General features: G+C 42.7%; 1 protein-coding gene across 10 annotated transcripts in view; it reads right to left on the minus strand.

Moving 5' to 3' along the window:
• Nucleotides 1–8184: 8184 nt before the first annotated feature.
• Nucleotides 8185–20455, minus strand: part of cngb1a (cyclic nucleotide gated channel subunit beta 1a) — a 49800-nt gene continuing 37529 nt past the window's right edge. For all 10 annotated transcript variants that reach the window (XM_078086117.1, XM_078086121.1, XM_078086120.1 and 7 more), the window contains 10 exons: nt 20172–20236; nt 19916–20038; nt 17938–18079; nt 17350–17509; nt 16166–16263; nt 15592–15675; nt 15316–15434; nt 12950–13096; nt 10215–10407; nt 8185–8716 (listed from right to left, as the gene is read on the minus strand). In XM_078086117.1, coding sequence (XP_077942243.1) covers nt 8522–8716; nt 10215–10407; nt 12950–13096; nt 15316–15434; nt 15592–15675; nt 16166–16263; nt 17350–17509; nt 17938–18079; nt 19916–20038; nt 20172–20236 — 1326 coding nt within the window. In that variant the 3' untranslated portion in view covers nt 8185–8521. The remainder of the gene's footprint in view (nt 8717–10214; nt 10408–12949; nt 13097–15315; nt 15435–15591; nt 15676–16165; nt 16264–17349; nt 17510–17937; nt 18080–19915; nt 20039–20171; nt 20237–20455) is intronic.

Raw genomic sequence — 20455 nt, forward strand, 5'->3', positions numbered from 1 at the left:
TGTTTCTCCTCTTCTCGTAAGTTACTGCCATCTTGTGGTTAACAGCCAATCCGCTATTTGGGTAAAATACAATTAGTTGAGCCTCATTTATTGACTCAAATGTTTTGTTCTTTGTTTTTACAGAAGCAAGCTTGGATACAAAGACAGAGTTCTGCAGAATAGTCAAGCTGTTTGACATTGCTGAACATATTGCTAAACACGAGAAACTACACAGAAATAAAAATAAAATGGAATGAGTCTGATTTATGTTTTCTGTTGGTTTTGGTTGATAAAATCTAAGAAAACACTTTTCTACAGACTACAGCCTAATAGTCTTATTGGACCCATACCAGTCGTCTGCCACAAGTAGAAACATGTGAGACCTTCCAGTAGCAGAACTCAGCATCTAGTCACTTCAATCGAGGAGCAAGCTGGAATCAAAAACAGCCCCAGGAGCTCACTGTCTCACCAGCAGTTAGACAGGACAGTGGACAGCAGAAGACAGTGAGCTGCTGTCACTATGGGAGTCAATGAGCTGCCCTGTGGCCTGTTGACTGCAGAGACCAGCGGCTCCTCAGCTGAGATGTTCTTTTTAGCACAACACCCTTTCTTTTATTAAATACTTTTGATTCTAACTCTTAAGATGTCTTCTGTCCATCCGGAGTTTCTTCATTTTTAGAACACAACAATTACCATGTGACTATAATGCAACCGGGCCGGCAGAGTGAGTTTAGGGTTCTGTTACTTAACTTATTGTTTTGTTATGAACCTTCAACACCCCTACACACACACACACACACACACACACACACGCACACACACACGCACGCACGCACACACACACGCACGCACTCACACACACACACACACACACACCAGAGGTGGGACAAAGTCATTGTTATGCATCACAAGTCTCAAGTCTTTGCCCTCGAGTCAAGTCGAGTCAAGATGAGACAAGTCCCGAGTCGAGTTAAAAGTCAAAGCCAACAAGTCTCAAGTCGAGTCCAAAGTCTTACCATTTTAGTTTCGAGTCATTTCAAGTCCTCTTACCACAGAAATAAAATGTATACAAGTCATGTTCGTCTGTGAGATTTGTAATCATTTAAACAGACAGTAACCAAATACAGTGAAAAGAGAACATTTAATTGTCACAAAAACAGTTTAACTTTCAAACAAACATGGGTCCTTTTAGCCTAAACTTTCTTAAACATGTCATCAATAGAATCCTCACTCCTCAAAATGATAACTTCTGAAAAACTGGACCAACCTGATAATATAATTTGAATCTGGTGTGTATTGTAGGATATTAGAAACAAATAGACGATCCGGTTCATAAAATTAATAAAATGCATATAGTGTCCACCAGAATACAGCCATAATTCTGAAACTGTGTAATCAATGAAGTAATGACAATACTGTAAAACCACTGTAATTCTGCAACTGTAATAGAACAATACCAATGTAGTTATGATTGTATTTGATGTAATGTAATCAACTGGAATGCATGCATGTAATACTTGAACAACAACTGGTATTGACTAAGGGCCGTTTGAAATCCGAGTTACATTGAACTCACCAGAAGACTCCCAGAGGTGTGGACACTGACTTTCACACCTTTAAGCATTGTTATAAATACCTGTAGGAACCATTGTTCTGGAGTTCACTGGTGGAGGCGACAGACGGGCACTAGGGATGGTCAGAAGGACTGACCTCAGCTGAGATGTTCTTTTTACCACAACACCATGTCTTTCATTAAATACATTTGATTTCAACCTTTGGATCTGCGACGACCTCTGTCCGTCTGGCGTTTCTTCATTTTTGAACACAACAGTATGAATGAGTGAGAGAGCTGTGTGACATGCCGCTTTTGTTTCCTTTAAACCGTCTCCCACAACCAGCTGCAATGTGTGTGCAAAACACTGCAGGCGCTGTTTCTTTGCCACAGCAGCATTGACGGTTTGCTGGTCTTCTAGGGTTTAGTCATGCCATAGCTCAGGATCATCCAGGCAGGAAAGGTTAACAACACCCCGTCCTACGTTCTGTTAATTTATACAACATAGTTCATACTAATTCAACCCATTCATTCTTTACGGCTCTGTAATTATACGTATAGCCATCTGATACTCGGCCAGAGATATAGACTATACCTACCTTGGAGTGTTACAATAACCAGTATCATTTTATTCCATGTGTCCATCCAGACAAATAGGTGGATCCAAATGTTATTAAAAAAACAAATGATGCAATTTCTTTGTAATCATCTAAAATAATGTTATGGCTATTTTTCCAAGTGAGCCACTGACTGGTCGATACGTGCGATGCATTGAGCGGGCCGGTCGAACAGTAAGTCCCAGGCCACTTTTTTCCTGCAGTCTGCCTCTAACTGACGGCGACGATGATGATGGTGATGATGATGGTGAAGAAACTTCCTGTGTTCAGCATTGTTTCTCTTTCCCGCCTTTTCTTGTTTCTTCTGTCTTTCCTCTTTGGCTCAGATGGAAACAATGGAGCTTCCTCTGCTTATAGAAGCCTTTTCCTGTGTTTCTATGGTTACCATCAGTGTGACCATTGGTGTGTATAGTCCACATGACCAAAATGAAGCCAGTGTGATTCTATGACTTCATCAATGAATTCATATTACAATTCATAATTCACTTTTTTTTCTTTATAATTACTTATTGTAGTTTAGACCACAGGTTCGTCCAACAGATCGACAAAAGGTCCACAAGCCATCATTTTAATCACAGGTCCGTCATCCGTGTGTTCGACCACGACGGGCATCTTGCCCGCTCTGGTGTGTGTGCAACGATTGTCGACAAATCGGCGACGCAGATTTTTATAGTCGGCGCGTTGTATATTATAAAAAGATTCAGGGCTACTGGTCTTTCTTTAGCCGGTATTGCAATACACTAGAGGAAGTGCTGGGGGCGCTATCGCTTCTATTGTCTACATGCATCAAGGAAAGAAAACTTTTAAGTTGAACGTGGAAAAGTCGAAAAGTCTGGGAGTATTTCATCAATGAACCAAACCAAACAGGGAAACACAGCATCTGCAGAACAGCGTTTCGCAGGAGCACGACGGCAACGCAGGAACATCTAAAACGTGCTGGAGCCACCTCGTCTTCTCGTCATGGGTATGGCTTAAGCGCGTAATTGTAAGTTTTGAGCACAGAGAACTATATTTTAGCAAAGAAAAACATATTCCGTGCGCGCAGTTTACTCAGGTGCCCTCTCCACAAACTGGTTTTCTGCGCGCAGGCAGCCGTTGCTGCACTCGCTCCACCTCTTCACTCTGCGCTCGCTCGACGTTTCACTCACGCGCTCACTCGACTTGCAGCAGCGTTACATTTGTGCCACAAAACCAACCAATCAGAGAATTAAAGAAGGTCCATTGTGATTGGCTGTTGGTCTCCAATCACAACGCTAGTAGAACTACCTACAGCATCGCGGAAGCTCAGCGAGTTGTTGAAGTTTGCAGCATTTGTGCTAAATGCTAACGGCCTGGATTAAAACACGTGCTGTTCTCATCATTTGCTTCGGTCATGTCTGATGGTGGCTAGCCGGACTTCTAATATCACTTTTTTTCGTCTTCTTTAGGAAGCGTTGTGATTGGAGACCAACAGCCAATCGCAATGGACCTTCTTTAATTCTCTGATTGGTTGGTTTTGTGGCACAAATGTAACGCTGCTGCAAGTCGAGCGAGCGCAGAGTGAAGAGGTGGAGCGAGCGCAGAGCGAAGAGGTAGAGTGAGCGCAGAGTGAAGAGGTGGAGCGAGCGCAGCGCGAAGAGGTGGAGCGAGCGCAGAGCGAAGAGGTAGAGTGAGCGCAGAGTGAAGAGGTGGAGCGAGCGCAGCGCGAAGAGGTGGAGCGAGCGCAGAGCGAAGAGGTAGAGTGAGCGCAGAGTGAAGAGGTGGAGTGAGCGCAGAGCGAAGAGGTGGAGTGAGCGCAGAGCGAAGAGGTAGAGTGAGCGCAGAGTGAAGAGGTAGAGTGAGCGCAGAGTGAAGAGGTGGAGCGAGCGCAGCGCGAAGAGGTGGAGCGAGCGCAGAGCGAAGAGGTAGAGTGAGCGCAGAGTGAAGAGGTAGAGTGAGCGCAGAGTGAAGAGGTGGAGTGAGCGCAGAGTGAAGAGGTGGAGTGAGCGCAGAGTGAAGAGGTGGAGCGAGCGCAGAGTGAAGAGGTAGAGTGAGCGCAGAGTGAAGAGGTGGAGCGAGCGCAGCGCGAAGAGGTGGAGCGAGCGCAGAGCGAAGAGGTAGAGTGAGCGCAGAGTGAAGAGGTAGAGTGAGCGCAGAGTGAAGAGGTAGAGTGAGCGCAGAGCGAAGAGGTGGAGTGAGCGCAGAGTGAAGAGGTAGAGAGAGCGCAGAGTGAAGAGGTGGAGCGAGCGCAGAGTGAAGAGGTGGAGCGAGCGCAGAGTGAAGAGGTGGAGCGAGCGCAGAGTGAAGAGGTGGAGCGAGCGCAGCAACGGCTGCCTGCGCGCAGAAAACCAGTTTGTGGAGAGATCACCTGAGTAAACTGCGCACACGGAATATGTTTTTCTTTGCTAAAATATAGTTCTCTGTGCTCAAAACTTACAATTACGCGCTCAGGATTGTGGCACAAATATAAGGCCATACATGGGTAAGTTTACTTAACTAAAGTGACGCTGGCCCTGTTAGCTTATCGAAAGGTTTGTTGGAGAACAGAACGTCTCGTGGAGGATGCTTGCTAACGCTAGTAGCCTTTTCGATCGCTCTGAATAGTTAACGTTAACCTCCACTTAGCACAATTTAAACAAAAGATTGTGTAAAATAAGTTCATATCAACACAATTACGAGAGATCTACACTAACTTATTAAATCCTTATTAAAATGCTCAACATGCTTCACTTGCAGAGACTTTATTGCTATTTTAAGTTACTTTTAAAACCTTTTGTGCTTTCTCTTTACTTTCAAACACATATTTGCATTTACTTTTTGTATTACTATTTAATGTATTTATTATGATTATTATATATTATTAAATTTGTATTAACTTGTTACTCAAATACATTTGAAGTTCAGAATCCAAAGTTATTCGATGGAAATAAACAAAAGGAATACTTTCCTTGTGTTTCCACGCTCCTACACTGGTATCAATAATCGTTGACTAATTGAAAAAGTAATCGATAGTGGCAGCCCTACTGCTGAGCCCGGAGCTGGCGTACGCCATGTAGTCACCGTCTCCGTGCTCCACCCTGAAGGACACCTCCAGGGTCTGAGTTGAGGAGTCCAGGAACACGAACAGCTGGCGCCTCAGATTGAATGTGCCTGGCATATTTGAGATATGATCAACTTATTGTCCATCCACCAATGAAAACCCACATCAATAAAGAAATATTCAGAGTCCAGCTTCAACATAGGAATGTATTAAGGCATTGAATAAACACATTTATATTTATCCATATTGGATAATCCTGACCACCCCCTCCACCACCTGCTGCAGGGACAGCGGAGCACGTTCTCCAACAGACTCCTTCAGCTCCGCTGTCACAAGGACGATACAGGAGATCATTCCTGCCCAGTGCAATAACACTCTACAATAAACCATCCCAGGCTAAATAATGACAATAACAAACTGCTGTGATGCTGCTGCTCTTCCTCTTGATCTTCTCCTTTTACAAATTATTATTATTGTCTCTTTTGGAAAGTTATTATTTTGTTTCAGTTTTAGTTTATTTAACTTAATTTAATTTAATAATTTAATATTTCTATCTTATCATATTGTATATAATGGGTATCTTTTTATTCTATTTTCTTCCCTGTACATGCTGCTGTGATACCAAAATTTCCCTCTTGAGGGATCAATAAAGTATCTATCTATCTATCTATCTATCTATCTATCTATCTATCTATCTATCTATCTATCTATCTATCTATCTATCTATCTATCTATCTATCTATCTATTTCAAATGTGTGCCAACTCGTGTCATCTTTGGGTGTGTAGCTGCCTCGATGCCGTAATAGACAGGTGTGACGTTGGTCCGCTGCAAGAACGTTAGGCTATCTAACGCAGGCAAATGTGCTAATATCAGATAGCTGGCTGACAGACGCCTCGCAAATCACAGCAACCATTTTGGCTGGTTACAATAATGGAGACCTTTTGGGGGCAGGTGCTCAAACCGGGAAAGAGGCCGCAGCGACCTCCCGCTGGGGCGCAGTGACCTCCCGCTGGGGCGCAGTGACCTCCCGCTGGGGCGCAGTGACCTCCTGCTGGGGCGCAGCGACCTCCCGCTCCCGCTGGGGCGCAGCGACCTCCCGCTCCCACTGCAGGGCATGGCACGGCCACGGCAGGCGTCGGCTCCCCGACGCCTGCCCAGTGCCGGCACCCTAACCCTGACTCCACCACCACCGATTGCGGTCCTGTGACGCCTGACCACGGGGCTGTTCCCCTGTCGCCAGGACCTTGGAGCCCAGCAGCCAGTCTCCCGTTACAGGAACCCTGGTGATCTCTCCGACCAGGATATGTCCTTCAACTCTCATATAAAGAAGACTTCAAGGATTTTCAATATATTCCGTAGAAAAGGAACTTCCTGTCTCAAAGTGATGCAGTAAATTAGTTCAAGCGTTTGTCACTTCCAGACTGGACTACTGTAATTCTTTGTTATCAGGCTGCTCTTGTAAATCTCTTAAGCCTCTCCAGTTGATTCAGAATGCTGCAGCACGTGTATTAACAAGAACTAAGAAAAGAGTTTATATTACTCCTGTATTAGCAGAAGAAAATTATGCAGTAAACAATTATGAGCAAATCAAATTCTAAATTTAAAGATATTCTTACCAGTATTTTCATAGGAAAATGTGGAAAATAACGCTGATCTGGCATATCAGAAGTTCGTGAATGTACGTGTGAGTACATATATTTATTTGGTGCTGCTTTGCAGTCTTTTTTTAACCACTGTGGCCTTTGTGCTCGTTTATTTTATTATTTTATTTTACCCTTAATTTCTTTTTCATCTTATTCCTTTTTATTATCATGATACTGCTGCTCTTGTTTTTGTTACCATGTGTCTTGTGTCCACTGTCCACTTTGCTGCCACGATCCTGTAAACTTCCCCACTGTGGGACTAATAAAGGAATATCTTATCTTAAAAGTTTTTAACCTTTGTTTCATCGATTGTTTTCCAATTTGTAGTTCCAGACCTGGTTCATAATACATTTAGGCTATTGAAGAAAAAAATAATAAAATAATAATTCAACTCCAAAATCCTGTATAAATAATTATACCCATCCCATTAGATCTGCAAAAAAAGTATTGAAAGTATTTCTGTGTATCATTTCATGCACATGCAAAGTAATAAATCAGGTGCTGCAAAGAGAAATATATAGCTTACGTCAGTCTTTTTGGATGGTGACAATTCTCTTGAGTTTGTCAAGAGAATTGTTGTTTGATGTTGCTCAAAAATGTAATAAATTCTTTGTAAACATTGGTCACGATTTCTGGCTCCTCATGGGAATCCACATGGATTTTATTCCAACAAATGTCCTGCAACTGTTGCGTTTTTGTTTAAAGCACAAAAACCATGTTTTCCTAAAGTTTTCTATACTGCCTTGTTTAAAAAAAATAGAAAAAATAATACAAAAAAGGATTATGCATCATATGGTCAAATTTAATTGTTTCCAAACATCAACTATATAGCTTTACTTTACTGTTGAAAAGGTTTTCTCTGCACTGCAATACATAAATTTATGTGTAGTATTTTGATACTGGAATCATAAGGATGGTTAGACATTGCTCTCATTGTCTCCTTTGTTCTTTACTACAGTTACCTTTTTCCTTATCTTATCATATTTTAATATACTGTATAGTAAGTACTTTTCATACTTCTCTGCAAAAAAATGTTGGTCCTCCAGAAATGTTTTTTTAGATTGCAACACAATCAGCACATCTCAGCTGCTCCTTCATTTCAGAAACTGCAGATTCTTACTATCAATGACATTCATATTTCTTTCGCTCATTTTTATGTATAAGATACTTTTCAGTGTAGGAAATATTCCTGATTATTGGAAGATCTACTTCAAAGATAAGTTCCACTTTTACTCAACTTATCGATCTAGACATTTCATCCTCCTACATTACTGACTAACAGAGGTCAATTTTCTATCAAATTTAGGGAAAACCAAAAAATGTGATGATCTATCCCACCCAACAAAAAATCTCCCTCTATAAAATGTTTCAGAAAGTCCCTAAAAGAAATTGCTTTTTTGTAAGCGTTTGATAAAGCGTTTAATATAATATAGGTGGAGGCTTCAAATAACTCCAGTTGGCTTTTTGCCTCTTCCTGTACAGTGATATTTATTTATATTATGTTTTCTTATTGTTTAATTTGTATTGCTTGAATTTTGCAAATAAAGAATTTAAAATAAGAAGATCATGCAGGAGGTGGAAGACAATAAGGAGCTCCAACAAAAGAAGAAACGTGAGAACATTATACAGGTGTTTTTTCTTTGCACAGAGACCAGAATGCACTGGAATTTGTTGTCCCCTTCACTTGAAACCCTGGTTGCTGAAATGCATTCTGGGAAGCAGCAGGGTCTTCACTCCCCTTCGGGCGCCACCTCCACAGTGAGCAGCTCCTGCCCTTGCTGCCGAGGCGTCATCCTAATGAGCACGGAACTGTCGGCGGTCTCCGACACGGCGTCGTCGTCGTCGGTAGCCACGACGAGGGGAGGAACTGGGGAGCGGCGGTGCATCGGGGAGGGGGGCGGGGCCTGATAGGTGGGGGGAGAAGTCTAAGGGGGAGGAGAAGATGGAGGGAGGTAGACATGACAAGAACTAAATCTGTTATTCCTTCCTTCCCTCTGTTCTTCTTTACCTCCTTTCTTGTATTCCTTCATTCCGAACTAAGAAAAGGGATCACATCACTCCTGTATTAACTTCTCTGCACTGGCTCCCTGTTAAATCAAGAATAGATTTTAAGGTACTTCTCCTCACCTACAAGGCACTTGCTGTGCTCCATAGATGCTGGGTTACTTGTTGTTCCTGTGGTTTTAAGCTCCTCTTCTGTGGAACCAGGTTCCACTTTCAGTCCGGGGGGCAGATTCGGTCAGCTCTTTTAAAGTAAAACTTAAAACTTTCCTCTTTGATTGTGCCTATAGTTAGGGCTGGCTCAGGTTAGTCCGGACCAGCCCTTAGTTAAGCTGCTATAGGCTTAGACTGCCGGGGGACTTCTTAGGACACACCGAGCTCCTCTCTCACTCTCTCGTTCGACAATAATCCATGTTTTATCAATGAACATGACTAATTCAGATTCTTCCCTAGAGTTTTTTGTGCTTTCTCCCCTAGCAGGTCTCCGTAGATCGTAGTTCCTTCTGGACCCTGGTCCTGACTCCTGCCTGGCCCTGCTTACCTGCGCTGCTTCTAACACCATTATTATTACCTTTACTATTACTGTCAACATTGATGCACATCACTAACTTTGTTTCTAGTATTTGTGCATTCTCACCACACAGGTTTCCATATATATTGGTTCTATCTGGACCCTGTTCCTGCCTCCTGCCGTGGCCCTGCTGACACCTGCTGCTGCCATCATCATCATCATCATCATCATTTAAAAAAATATGAATCATATTACTGTTACTGTCATCATAAACCAACATCACAATTTCCTAAAGTTTTTGTGCTCTCCCTCCCCACAGGTTTCTGTGGATGGTGGTTCTATCTGATGGTGGTTCTATCTGACGGTGGTTCTATCTGAAGGTGGTTCTATCTAACGGTGGTTCTGTCTGACGGTGGTTCTATCTGACGGTGGTTCTGTCTGATGTTGGTTGTCCCTGCAGTGGTCCTGCCGTACACCTGTCTTACTACTCGCAATTATTTGAATCATTTCTGTTATAGGAATTGAACGTATTATTCTGCCTAAGGTTTCTTCCAGTTTTTCTCCATAGAAGAGTTTTTCATTTTTTGTGTTTTTAGTGTTAGTGATTTTAGTGTTTCCCGAGTTTTGCCGACTGTAAAGCCCCCAGAGGATTTTGGGCTACAAAATGAAATGAATTGAATTGAAAAAAAGGAATTCCAGTCCGAATTTACCTTTTCATAAATATTAATTAAGAATATATCATAGTTATCAAATGTTGTGAATCTATTTGTTTTTTTAGAATTATTTAAATGAATAAGTCTCCTTGTTTACATGTGAGATGAATTAAAAAAAGTAAATTATTCGTTAATCTGAAAGACAGAGACAAATTCAGACAGGACTTGTATCTGACAGATGGACACAAGGTCTCTCACCTGTCTGTCTGTGCTCTCAGATGATTGGTAGGTCCTCCTCAGCTGGGTGAAGGCTCCTTCTAGTCCCGCCTGTTGTGAGACCTTCAGAGCCGCCTTGAACATCTCGGGTGTGTCTGGTCTCGGTGGAATAATCTGCACAGCCTCTTTGGCTCCACCTTTCTCTTCTGGCTTCTGGTCCTTAGTCAACATGGTCCTGCACAAACACAGAGACACAACGAGAAGGGTCTGAACAGGAGTATGGAGGTGCTGGTTCTGGTTCTGACCGCAATAACAAACCACGACTCGTACCAACACACACAGCAACTCATGCATCCAGTCTGTTGCAGCACCATCATCTGACCCTTAGCAGGAGGATCAGCAGGAGGATCAGTGATCCTCCTGCTGATCCTCCTCGTCCTGTCTGCACCACCAGGTACAGCCGATTACTGAGCTCATTGTAATCCAGGGCAGGAAGCACCAGATATCACATGACCGGAGGAGGAGGAGACAGAAGAGAGGGAGGAGAAGACAGGGAAGGACAGGGATTATGGAGAAGAAGAAGATATCATGAGCTCTTCAGAACCGGGTCTCCCTCGCCCGCTGCTGCGTCTCTTTCAAAGAGAGCGTCCTCGTTAAGTCTGCAACACATTTCACCTCCATGTTTCCAGCTGCTTTTATCACTCTGTGACCAGAAGGTCGGAGCTGTTGTCTTTCTATTCATTGAAGTTCTCAATTAATGAAATATGGCCGCTGCTGCTTTGCATTTATCTGAATAGTTAGCACTGCCTTGTTTTCAGATTTGACTGCTTTTCACCTTTTCAGAGCTAGACTTTTTAATCCAGTTCATTATTATGAATTATCATTATTACGGCCCCCCACCGACAACGTTGGAGTATTTTTTATCTTTTGGGGGGCTTTATTGTATCGCAAAAATTGTTAAATATCACATGCATATCAAGACAGGTGAAAAATTTGATATTTTTGGGGTCTTGCATTTGGGTATAAAGAAATGTCTCTATAGCGCCCCCTAGGAATATTCCAGACCACACTTTTTGGCCCTTATGACCGATTGACTTCAAAATTGCCACACATGCTCTACAAAAAACAACAACCATGGCAGCAAAATGTGCCTGATTAGATTTCCTGCCATTTTGGAATGGGTAAATAACACAATTTTCTCCTAAACACCAAGTCCGATTGTCACAAAATTTTCTGTGAATCATCACTGGTTCAATGTCATCAAAAGTTGAAAATGAAGCTTGTTGATATCTCTGTGTTTAGAAGATATGGATATATCAGTGAACTTTTAAGGGATGTATCTTAACATGTCGACACCTAACTTCAAAATCACTTGTATTTGATTGCATTCCCCAAATTTGTAGCACACGTCTTACCCTGTAGACATGCATATAATCATGAACGGTTTTAATCCTAGTCATAGCCCCACTTAGTTGCAACTGGAAGTTACATGATTTTTACTTTATATCTTTATCCTCGCAGAGTAGTCAGATCCCTCTCAAAAGTTCAGTCAGAAAAGACCTTGATAATGCTTCACTGTGAAAAAAATAGCTCACATTGACATCAGCAAACGTAAGACGTTCATGAAGCCAGCCCATGGAGAATATTATGCCTCGTGTAACCCATTGTTCGCAGTAAACAGAAAAGGTGCTTTTGAGGGACAAAACATGCTCGTATTGAGGTAAATTTGGCTCCCACATTTAAAGTGACAAACAACCATTCACACTCACACTCACACACCTACAGGCAAGTTAGAGTCCCCAATCAACCTGATCCCCAGAGCAGGTCTCTGGACTGTGGGAGGAACCCGGAGAACCCGGAGAGAACCCACGCAGACACGGGGAGAACATGCAGACTCCACACAGAAAGGCCACTGGGCGGAATCGAACCCAGGACCTTCTTGCTGTGAGGCAACAGTGCTGACCACCACGCCACCATTTTTATTTTTTGTCATGCTTAAAAAACAGCTCATTTTAGGTGGGTTATTGGATAGACTTCAAATTTGGTCATTACAATCTAAAAGCCTAGTGAAACTTGTTCTTTTGGTTACATCTGATGGTGGTGACATCTGATTGTGGTGGTCCCTGCAGTTGTCATTTCACCTGGCTGCCTACTCTCAATATTTCAAGCATTCTGCCGTAGGAATTGATCAATGTAAATCTTAAAATATACAATATGGTACAATATAAAGATGTACATTCTGATCAAATGACATCCATTGCAGTCTGCCCATACCGGGAAAGGGATCCCTCCACTAATGTTCTCTTTAAGGTTTCTTCCCCTTTTTCTTCCTCATCGAACGGTTTTTCATTCTGAAGATGTGAGGGTTTTGGGACAGGGGATGTTGTATGTGTACAGACTGTAAAGCCCTCTGAGACAAATTCTTTTTGTGATTCGTGACTAAAAACACTAAACTAATTGTGGCACTTTAATTGTTTTTCTAATGGCTCTTATCTATAGCAAGTTGTAAATTGGCTTATTTGATCAAATTGTACTTTCTTGTTGTTCTTTTGGCTTTGGCTGATCCATGATCAGCAATGTGCGGTATTCTGGGCGGAGAAAGGCGCTGATTACCTGGTTTTGTAAATACAACATAAACTGAAGGATAACGGTGAGTGCTATCTGTGCGTTTCCCGTGCCACTGATAACGCTACGTTTGCAAATGTACATACATGAGGCCCATGGTGTCGAATGAGAGGTTAGGCAGTCAGCACCGGTGGGACAGGACTCGGTCTTACTTGGCTTTCTTGCGGAGGAGCTTCTGGGACTCTGGGTAGTTCACTAGGATTTCTGCCAAGTCTTTCTTATCCAGGATGAACAGGTTGGCAAATCCGTGCACCTTCACGTTGGCGGTCCGTCGGTTCCCCCCTCCTCCTGCCAGCAAACTGAAAGAGAAAGAGGCGTCACTCCTCAGAAAAAAGTGTTTACTACTTTAAAGTGTAAGTTGCTTTGGATAAAAGCGTCAGCTAAATGACCTGTAATGTAATGGCAAACAAAGTATCGCAGACAAGTTAAATGCGTAACTGTAAGGGGGGGGGGGGGGGGTAGTCGAGCGCTCTCTGTTCGCTGGTGGGAGAAACTGTAAGACAGTAAGAGGGCAAACGTAAACGTGAAGAAAAATGCTTGGTGACGCTTGGGAAATATGTCAAGAGGGACGAGGACGCATATTTAGTTTTTCAGAAAAAAAAAAAATCTTTCTGTTGATGATATGTGATACATGTTCTGTATCTATGTGTATATTTGTATGTGAAAATGACCATGTAGAACTAGGAGAACTTTACGCACAGCACGACATGCTTTGTAGATACAAACATGTCGGTGGTTCTATCTGATGGTAGTTCTATGTGATGGTGGTTCTATGTGAAGGAGGTTCTACCTGATGGAGGTTCTATCTGATGGTGGTTCTATGTGATGGATGTTCTACCTGATGGCAGTTCTATGTGATGGAGGTTTTAGCTGATGGAGGTTCTATCTGATGGTGGTTCTATCTGATGGTGGTTTTATGTGATGGTGGTTCTATCTGATGGTGGTTCTATCTGATGGAGGTTATACCTGATGGTGGTTCTACCTGATGGAGGTTCTACCTGATGGTGGTTCTACCTGATGGTGGTTCTATGTGATGGTGGTTCTACCTGATGGAGGTTCTACCTGATGGAGGTTCAATCTGATGGTGGTTCTATCTGATGGTGGTGGTCCCTGCAGTGGTCCTGCTGTGCGCCTGGTTTACTACTCACAGTTACTTGAATCATTTCTGTCATATAGTCTCATGTATTATACATTGTTCATTCTGTCCTCATGACATCATTGTAGTCTGTCCATCAGGAGACGGATCCTCCTCTGACGTTCTCGCTAAGGTTTCTTCCCTTTTTTCCCTCTTGGAAGAGTTTTTTCATTTTCTGGGGAGTTTTCCTGTGCCGATGGTGGGTTTCGGGACAGAGGATGTCGTATGTGTACAGACTGTACAGCCAAATGTGTACTTTGCAATTTCGGGCTATACAAAATAATATGAATTGAATTGATTTGAATGGATGGGGTCCAGCTTACATCCAGGACCTGGTCCAACCCGACATCCCGACCCGCACTCTCCGCTCTGCATGTGATAAACTGCTTGTTCCTCCTCACTGAGAGCAAAACACTCCACTAGATCTCCACTCTTTGCTGTCCTGCTCCTAAATGGTGGAATGAGGTCTCTGAAGACACCAGGACCACATAGAGCCTTCACATCTTCAGACTAAAGACACACCTCTTCAGACTCTACCTCCACTAACACACTAACTACCTGTAGCACTTACATTGGACTTATAATGGTTCTTATCTACAGCAAGTTGTACATCGGCTTATTTGATGAAATCTCACTTTTTTGTTTCTTGTTCTTCTGAGTTTGTGTCCTTATGGTTGAAATGTTCTTATTGTAAGTCGCTTTGGATAAAAGCGTCAGATAAATGACATGTGATGTAATGTTTCGGGACAGAGGATGTCGTATGTGTACAGACTGTAAAGCCCTCTGAGGCTAATTTGTAATTTGAAATTTTGGGGTATACAAAATAAAATGAATTGAATTGAATTGCTCCAAACTAACTTTTTGCCAGGTTGCACTGGTGCGCCTTACTTTTTTATTTAGGTGCACCCAAATTTTTCCTTGCGCTGCCTTGCGACGCCACTTATTGCCTGTGCACTGTTGTCTTGTCTGTCTACTGTCGCGCACTAACCGCCAAGACAAATTCCTTGTATGTTTGACATATTTTGGCCAATAAATGTTTCCTGATTCCTGATTCCTGATTCAAGTTCATTTTTTATCACGCTCCAGATACATTTATATACATTATGTAAATGATTTAAAACAAAAATAAGGTGTAGGTAAATGGGGAAAAGACTTTGTGGGTCGATTTCTTTTCATTGTTCCTCATCTCAGTTCTGACGTAAAGGGTTCGCTGGTGTTGCAATTTCAAATGACAGAGCACGGAGCAGTGTAGGACCACAGCCAATCAGAGGCAAAGACCCGCTGCATCTCTGTCTCTGATTGGTTTAAACCACCATATGATCCAAACACCGTTGGATCATATGGTGGTCCGTGAAAGGAGAACAAACGGTAAACCGCTCTGACCTGATCTCTCCAAACACAGAACCAGATCTGATGGTAACAAACACCGTCTGCAGGTCTGGACCTCCGACCACCTGAACCTCCCCTTGTTTAATGATGTACATCTCCCTGCCGATCTCGCCCTGCAACACACACACACACACACACACACACACACATTGGAACAATTAACATGAGAACAGCACCAGGCTAAAGTAACCACAAGAATACACTCACTATCAAAACCCAATAAAATACAGTGTACACACACACACGCAGGTACACAGGTGTGTTGCTCACCTTCTTACAGACAAAGTCTCCGGGCAGGTAGACGACTGACTTGAGCCTCGTCAGCAGGTCGAACACCATCTGTCTGTCACAGCCCTGAGAGACACAAAGACGCTGTTTAAGTTGATGGATTCTCCGTTTATTCATAGAACACAACACGCTGAGCGTCGGCTCTCCCACAGAGTGAGGCACTTAAAATGAGCCTATACATTTGACCAACACTTCATTTTTAACTTAACCACTTAGCTTTTCTGGAATATTTCGCCGTGCTTCTTGTCCAGCCCTCGCAGCGGTGGCGCTGTGAGATTTTGCGATTTAATTTGAATTAATTTCATTTTCTTTAACCCAAAATTGCAACTCTACCCAGAGGGATTTAAAATCTGTAACATGCGACATCCTCTGTCCCGAAACCCTCAAACAGGCACAGGAAAAAAAAACAAAAATGACAAAAATCGCATTAATTTGTGCTGCTAATGGGACATTTCATCATGAACCACGTAGGAGTAACGTGGCCCTGTTCACAGACAGTTCATGTTTGTTTCATATGAAGATGTTTACCTGTATACAATATATAGTTGTTTGGTACCTGGAACAAGGCCACTTTGCTGACGATGGAGTAGTTGACGTCTACAGCCATGTCCAGCCTCATCTTAGCGGGAAGCTGCACTAGAAGCTCCTGTTCATCTGCAGAGGAGACATCACAAAGCTCTGAGTGCACCTGAACTCACCGCGAGACATTCAGGGACCTCTCTGAGTAGCTGCAGATCTCCCTGTTAAACAATATAATTTAAGGTACTTCTCCTCACCTACAAGGCACTTGCTGGTGAGGCACCGTCGTATCTTAAAGAGCTTGTTGCCCTACAAGGAGATGCTGGTTACATCTTCTTGGACCACTTAGGATACTTAGGACACAGTGTCTGTCTCTGTCTGTCTCTCCCATACATTATTTAATAATTCTATACAGTATATATATATTTTGTGCACCGGAGATGGCTGTAACTGCTATGGCTCCATCTGCCGGTGGAGTTAGGAACCCCACCCCGAAACTCCGAGCATCCCCCCTCACACCTGAAACCCTTCATAAGGGCGGGAGACACACCACTGAGGGGGCGAGAGAGACGAGCTGCAGGTTGGGTCCGCTGCAGAAGACCAGACCAATGCAGGAGAGACTGAGAAGATGGAGTGTTCTCTTGAGAGAGGTAGATTTCCGATTCCCCTCCGAAGACGAGGCATTATTTAAGTTTTACCGGCGAAGATCGACCGAAGCCTGAGTCACCCGTTTTTGACTACTGTTTCTGTTTAATGCGAAGGATGCAAATTAAACCTTTGTACATTTTGAACCTGGTGTCCTCGCACTACTTGAACTACCCCGGTGAGAGCGGCGGCGCCTCTCATGACATCACAATATATATATATATATATATATATATTTACACATCTCATTAATTCACATCACTAATCCAGTTTCTTCAACAAAGTTGTTGTGCTTTCACGCCACACAGGTTTCCATGGATCTTGGTTCTATCTGGATCTGTTCCCTGCCGTGGCCCTGCTGACACCTGCTGCTGCTATTATCATAATTATTATTATTATAAATATTAGTCACATTACTGTCATCATAATCCAACATTACTCGCACACGATAACTAAAGATTTTCTGTTAAGTCCAAAAACAGCTGCCATCATTTTTGCTCCATTTCTATTGTGCTTATACACCTTCTCCCCCGCTGTCTGTATGGTTACACATGTACACAAGAGAAGCCCTCTTACCCAGCATGCCCTGGATCTTCCAGGTGTAGTCGTACCAGGTCTTGATGCGGTTCTGGACCTGTCCGGGGATGTGGTAAGAGTTCATGTACTGGATGGTGCTGTCCATGCAGGCTCGGTAGTAGTTCTCTCCGGCGGTCGCAGCTCCGACCACATCTCTCATCTGAGATAAATCAATGAGGGCAATTAGGGAGAATAGACTCTTTCTCTATTGATCAGCTGCAGCTAAATAGCTTGTGCATGTTAAGAAATAGTTTTTCATGTAAATTCAAACCACATTGCCTTTTAAGATCAAAGAGTGCCATTTTTAGTTTTATTATTATGTTATCTACCAAAGTTTTGCTACAAAACAAGTTTAATGACAAGAGGTAAAATGAAATACCAAAGTATGGTTAACATTTTGTACTAACTTCTGAATGTGCCTTCATGAATCTCATATCCTGCAATGATACTGTTCTCATGTAACAATCACAGCGTTATCATGCTGTAATCATTCTGTTTTCATATCATAATGACGCTGTAATCATAATATAATCATACTTTCCCCGCCTTTTCACCTTATTGATATCATAATCAATATAAATGACAGACCTGCCCGATCATGATCGAAAAGGCAAAGACCCCAACGAAGTAGTTGATGAGCTGGAAGCAGATCTCAAAGACGGTGGTGGGGTCAGGAAGTCCTCCGATGGTGATCAATGTCTTCACCGCAAAGTAGTAACAGCGGATATAACTGTGGGGAGAACAAAGGTATAACGATATACACTAATACTAATTCAGATTAGATCTTCTCAACATGTCATTGTCTCAGTAGAGTCGTTTGAAGCTTCATCCTGAGGACAAGTCCTCGGGGCATAAATGATCATTGGTGTCACGTTGAGAGAATCCGACCTCTCAAGAAAGCGTTCCATTAAAATTGTTTTCCTCATAGTTTAACTCATCCAAGTAAATCAAAACCGATTGTGTTCATCTTTGATCTCAACCAACATCCTTTCTCAAACATTCATAATAAATAAATGAGTTAAGCAGTTTGCAGACTTCTTCTTCTCTGCTGACAATTGAACCATAATTTGATTTTATTGACACCCAGCTATTGTCCTTCAATCGGTGTTGATTGCACTGACTGGAATGTGTTTCTCGATGACCACAACGATATTGACAGCATCTCTGACAAAGTCAGTTATATTACTGTGTTGAGACTATTATTCCTTGTAAACAAATAAATAAATCCTTAATAATAAACCTGGAGTGACAAGGGAGGTTAAAGCGACTATTAAAGAAAAAACTGCTTTTTCAGCGGCGATAAAGATTAGATAGAATAGAATCAAAGGTTAGCGTTTATATAAGACTGTGTTGAAGGACATATGTCCAATAGTAACACTTGTTTTGGAACAAAATGAAATCCATTCCTGGTTATGGGATCAGTAATCCCAGCTTGCCTGGTGATGGGATCAATGTAAATGAAGCAAATCAGTTTTTTGCAAGGTTTGATGAATTGCCCGTCGGTCGTTCCGCCCACAACGACGACTACCCCCCCGTTATTCCGCCGGACCTTCTCGATCGGTCCGCAGAATATTGTCTGACGTGAAAACGGTCCATGAGGTAAAACAGGTTGGGGACCACTGCACTAGAGCATCCTCGCTTTGCTTGCACTGAGTAGTTCTGCAGGACTGTAGTCCAGCCATTCAAATAAATGTTGAGGGGGGTCGACAGCAGTTAACAAGGCAGCAGGCCCTGATGGTGTCCATCCACGCACCCTGAAGGTCTGTGCTGACCTCTAAACAGGAGGATGAATCCTTTGTCAGCTGGTGTAACGAAAGCTTCTTAAAACTAAACGTTGGAAAAACCAGAGTTGGTTATTGATTTAAGAAGGAAGAAGGCGGATGTCCCCCAAATCCATCTGGAAGTTTGACTGTAAAATAACATGCTAACGCCGTTTTTAAAGAGGCTCAGTCAAGACTTTTCTTCTTGAGGAAGCTTGGATCTTTTTAAATCACCAGAAAGCATCTTCCGGTTTTTTATCAGGTGTCCTCTTCTAAGATGTGCTCTGCTGGGCGTGCGGCACTAATACAGATGGCAAAAACAGGATCAATAGGCTGATCAGAAAGGCTGGTTAAGGGATTGTCCTTCCCCGGACTCATAGAGGTCATACTGTTTAATGGAGCTCATTCAGTGAGAGACTCAGGATGCCCTCGTGGTCTACTGAACCACTCACAAGATCTTCCATTCCAGCAGCGGTTCCATTTGTAAGTGAACACTTCTTTCTGATGTCATGCTTTTTGTTTGTTCTCTGAAATGTGTTTCCGGTCTGTTGTGCTCTCTGGACTGTGTCTATTGTCTGTATGAGTCTGTTGTTGTTTGCAGAATTTTATGGTGGCAAATGAGTTTCCCCACTAGGGATTAATTCAATTGTCTAATCTAATTTCCCATCGGCTCACTGCTGCCATCTGGAGGCTGCCACAACCCCTCAGAGTGACACGACACCCTCAGACCTCCAGCTGTGTGTCTTCCTGCTGGTAGGAAGCATGAATCCCTATAATCCTAATAGTAATAACAAACTGGTTCTTACGCGTTTCCTTTCCCGTCGTAGACCCACTTGGTGGATCCGAGTCCTTCGTAGTCTGATCCCCAATAAAAGAGACAAGCGTTGATGTGCAGAGAGTAGAGCAGGTACGTGGACGTCCGGATCACCCTAAAGAGTATATACAGATAGAGGATGAAAACATCTGCAATTCAAATGCAAATAAATATCAGCAATAAAGGTCAAAAACATCAGTAATCGTAACAGCTCAGCCCGCTGGCCTCTGCAGGTTAACATGACTCACCTGTAGATGTATGCTTTCTTCATCACAGCCTCCATCCGGTCATTGAACTCAAAGAACGCCATGTACTGAGAGAGGAGAGACGAGAAGATTTGCATGAACATCTGGATGAACCTCTAAAAGAAAATCTGTATGAATATATGCATGAACATCTTAATTAACATAGGAATCAACATCTGCATGAAAATAGCCATGAATATCTATATAATTATCTACATGAACATATGTATGGACATCTGAATAAACAGCTGCATTAACGTCTAAAAGAAAATCTATATAAACATCTG

Source organism: Gasterosteus aculeatus, chromosome 12 (genome assembly GCF_964276395.1).
Source record: "Gasterosteus aculeatus chromosome 12, fGasAcu3.hap1.1, whole genome shotgun sequence".
NCBI classification, from domain to species: Eukaryota; Metazoa; Chordata; class Actinopteri; order Perciformes; family Gasterosteidae; genus Gasterosteus; species Gasterosteus aculeatus.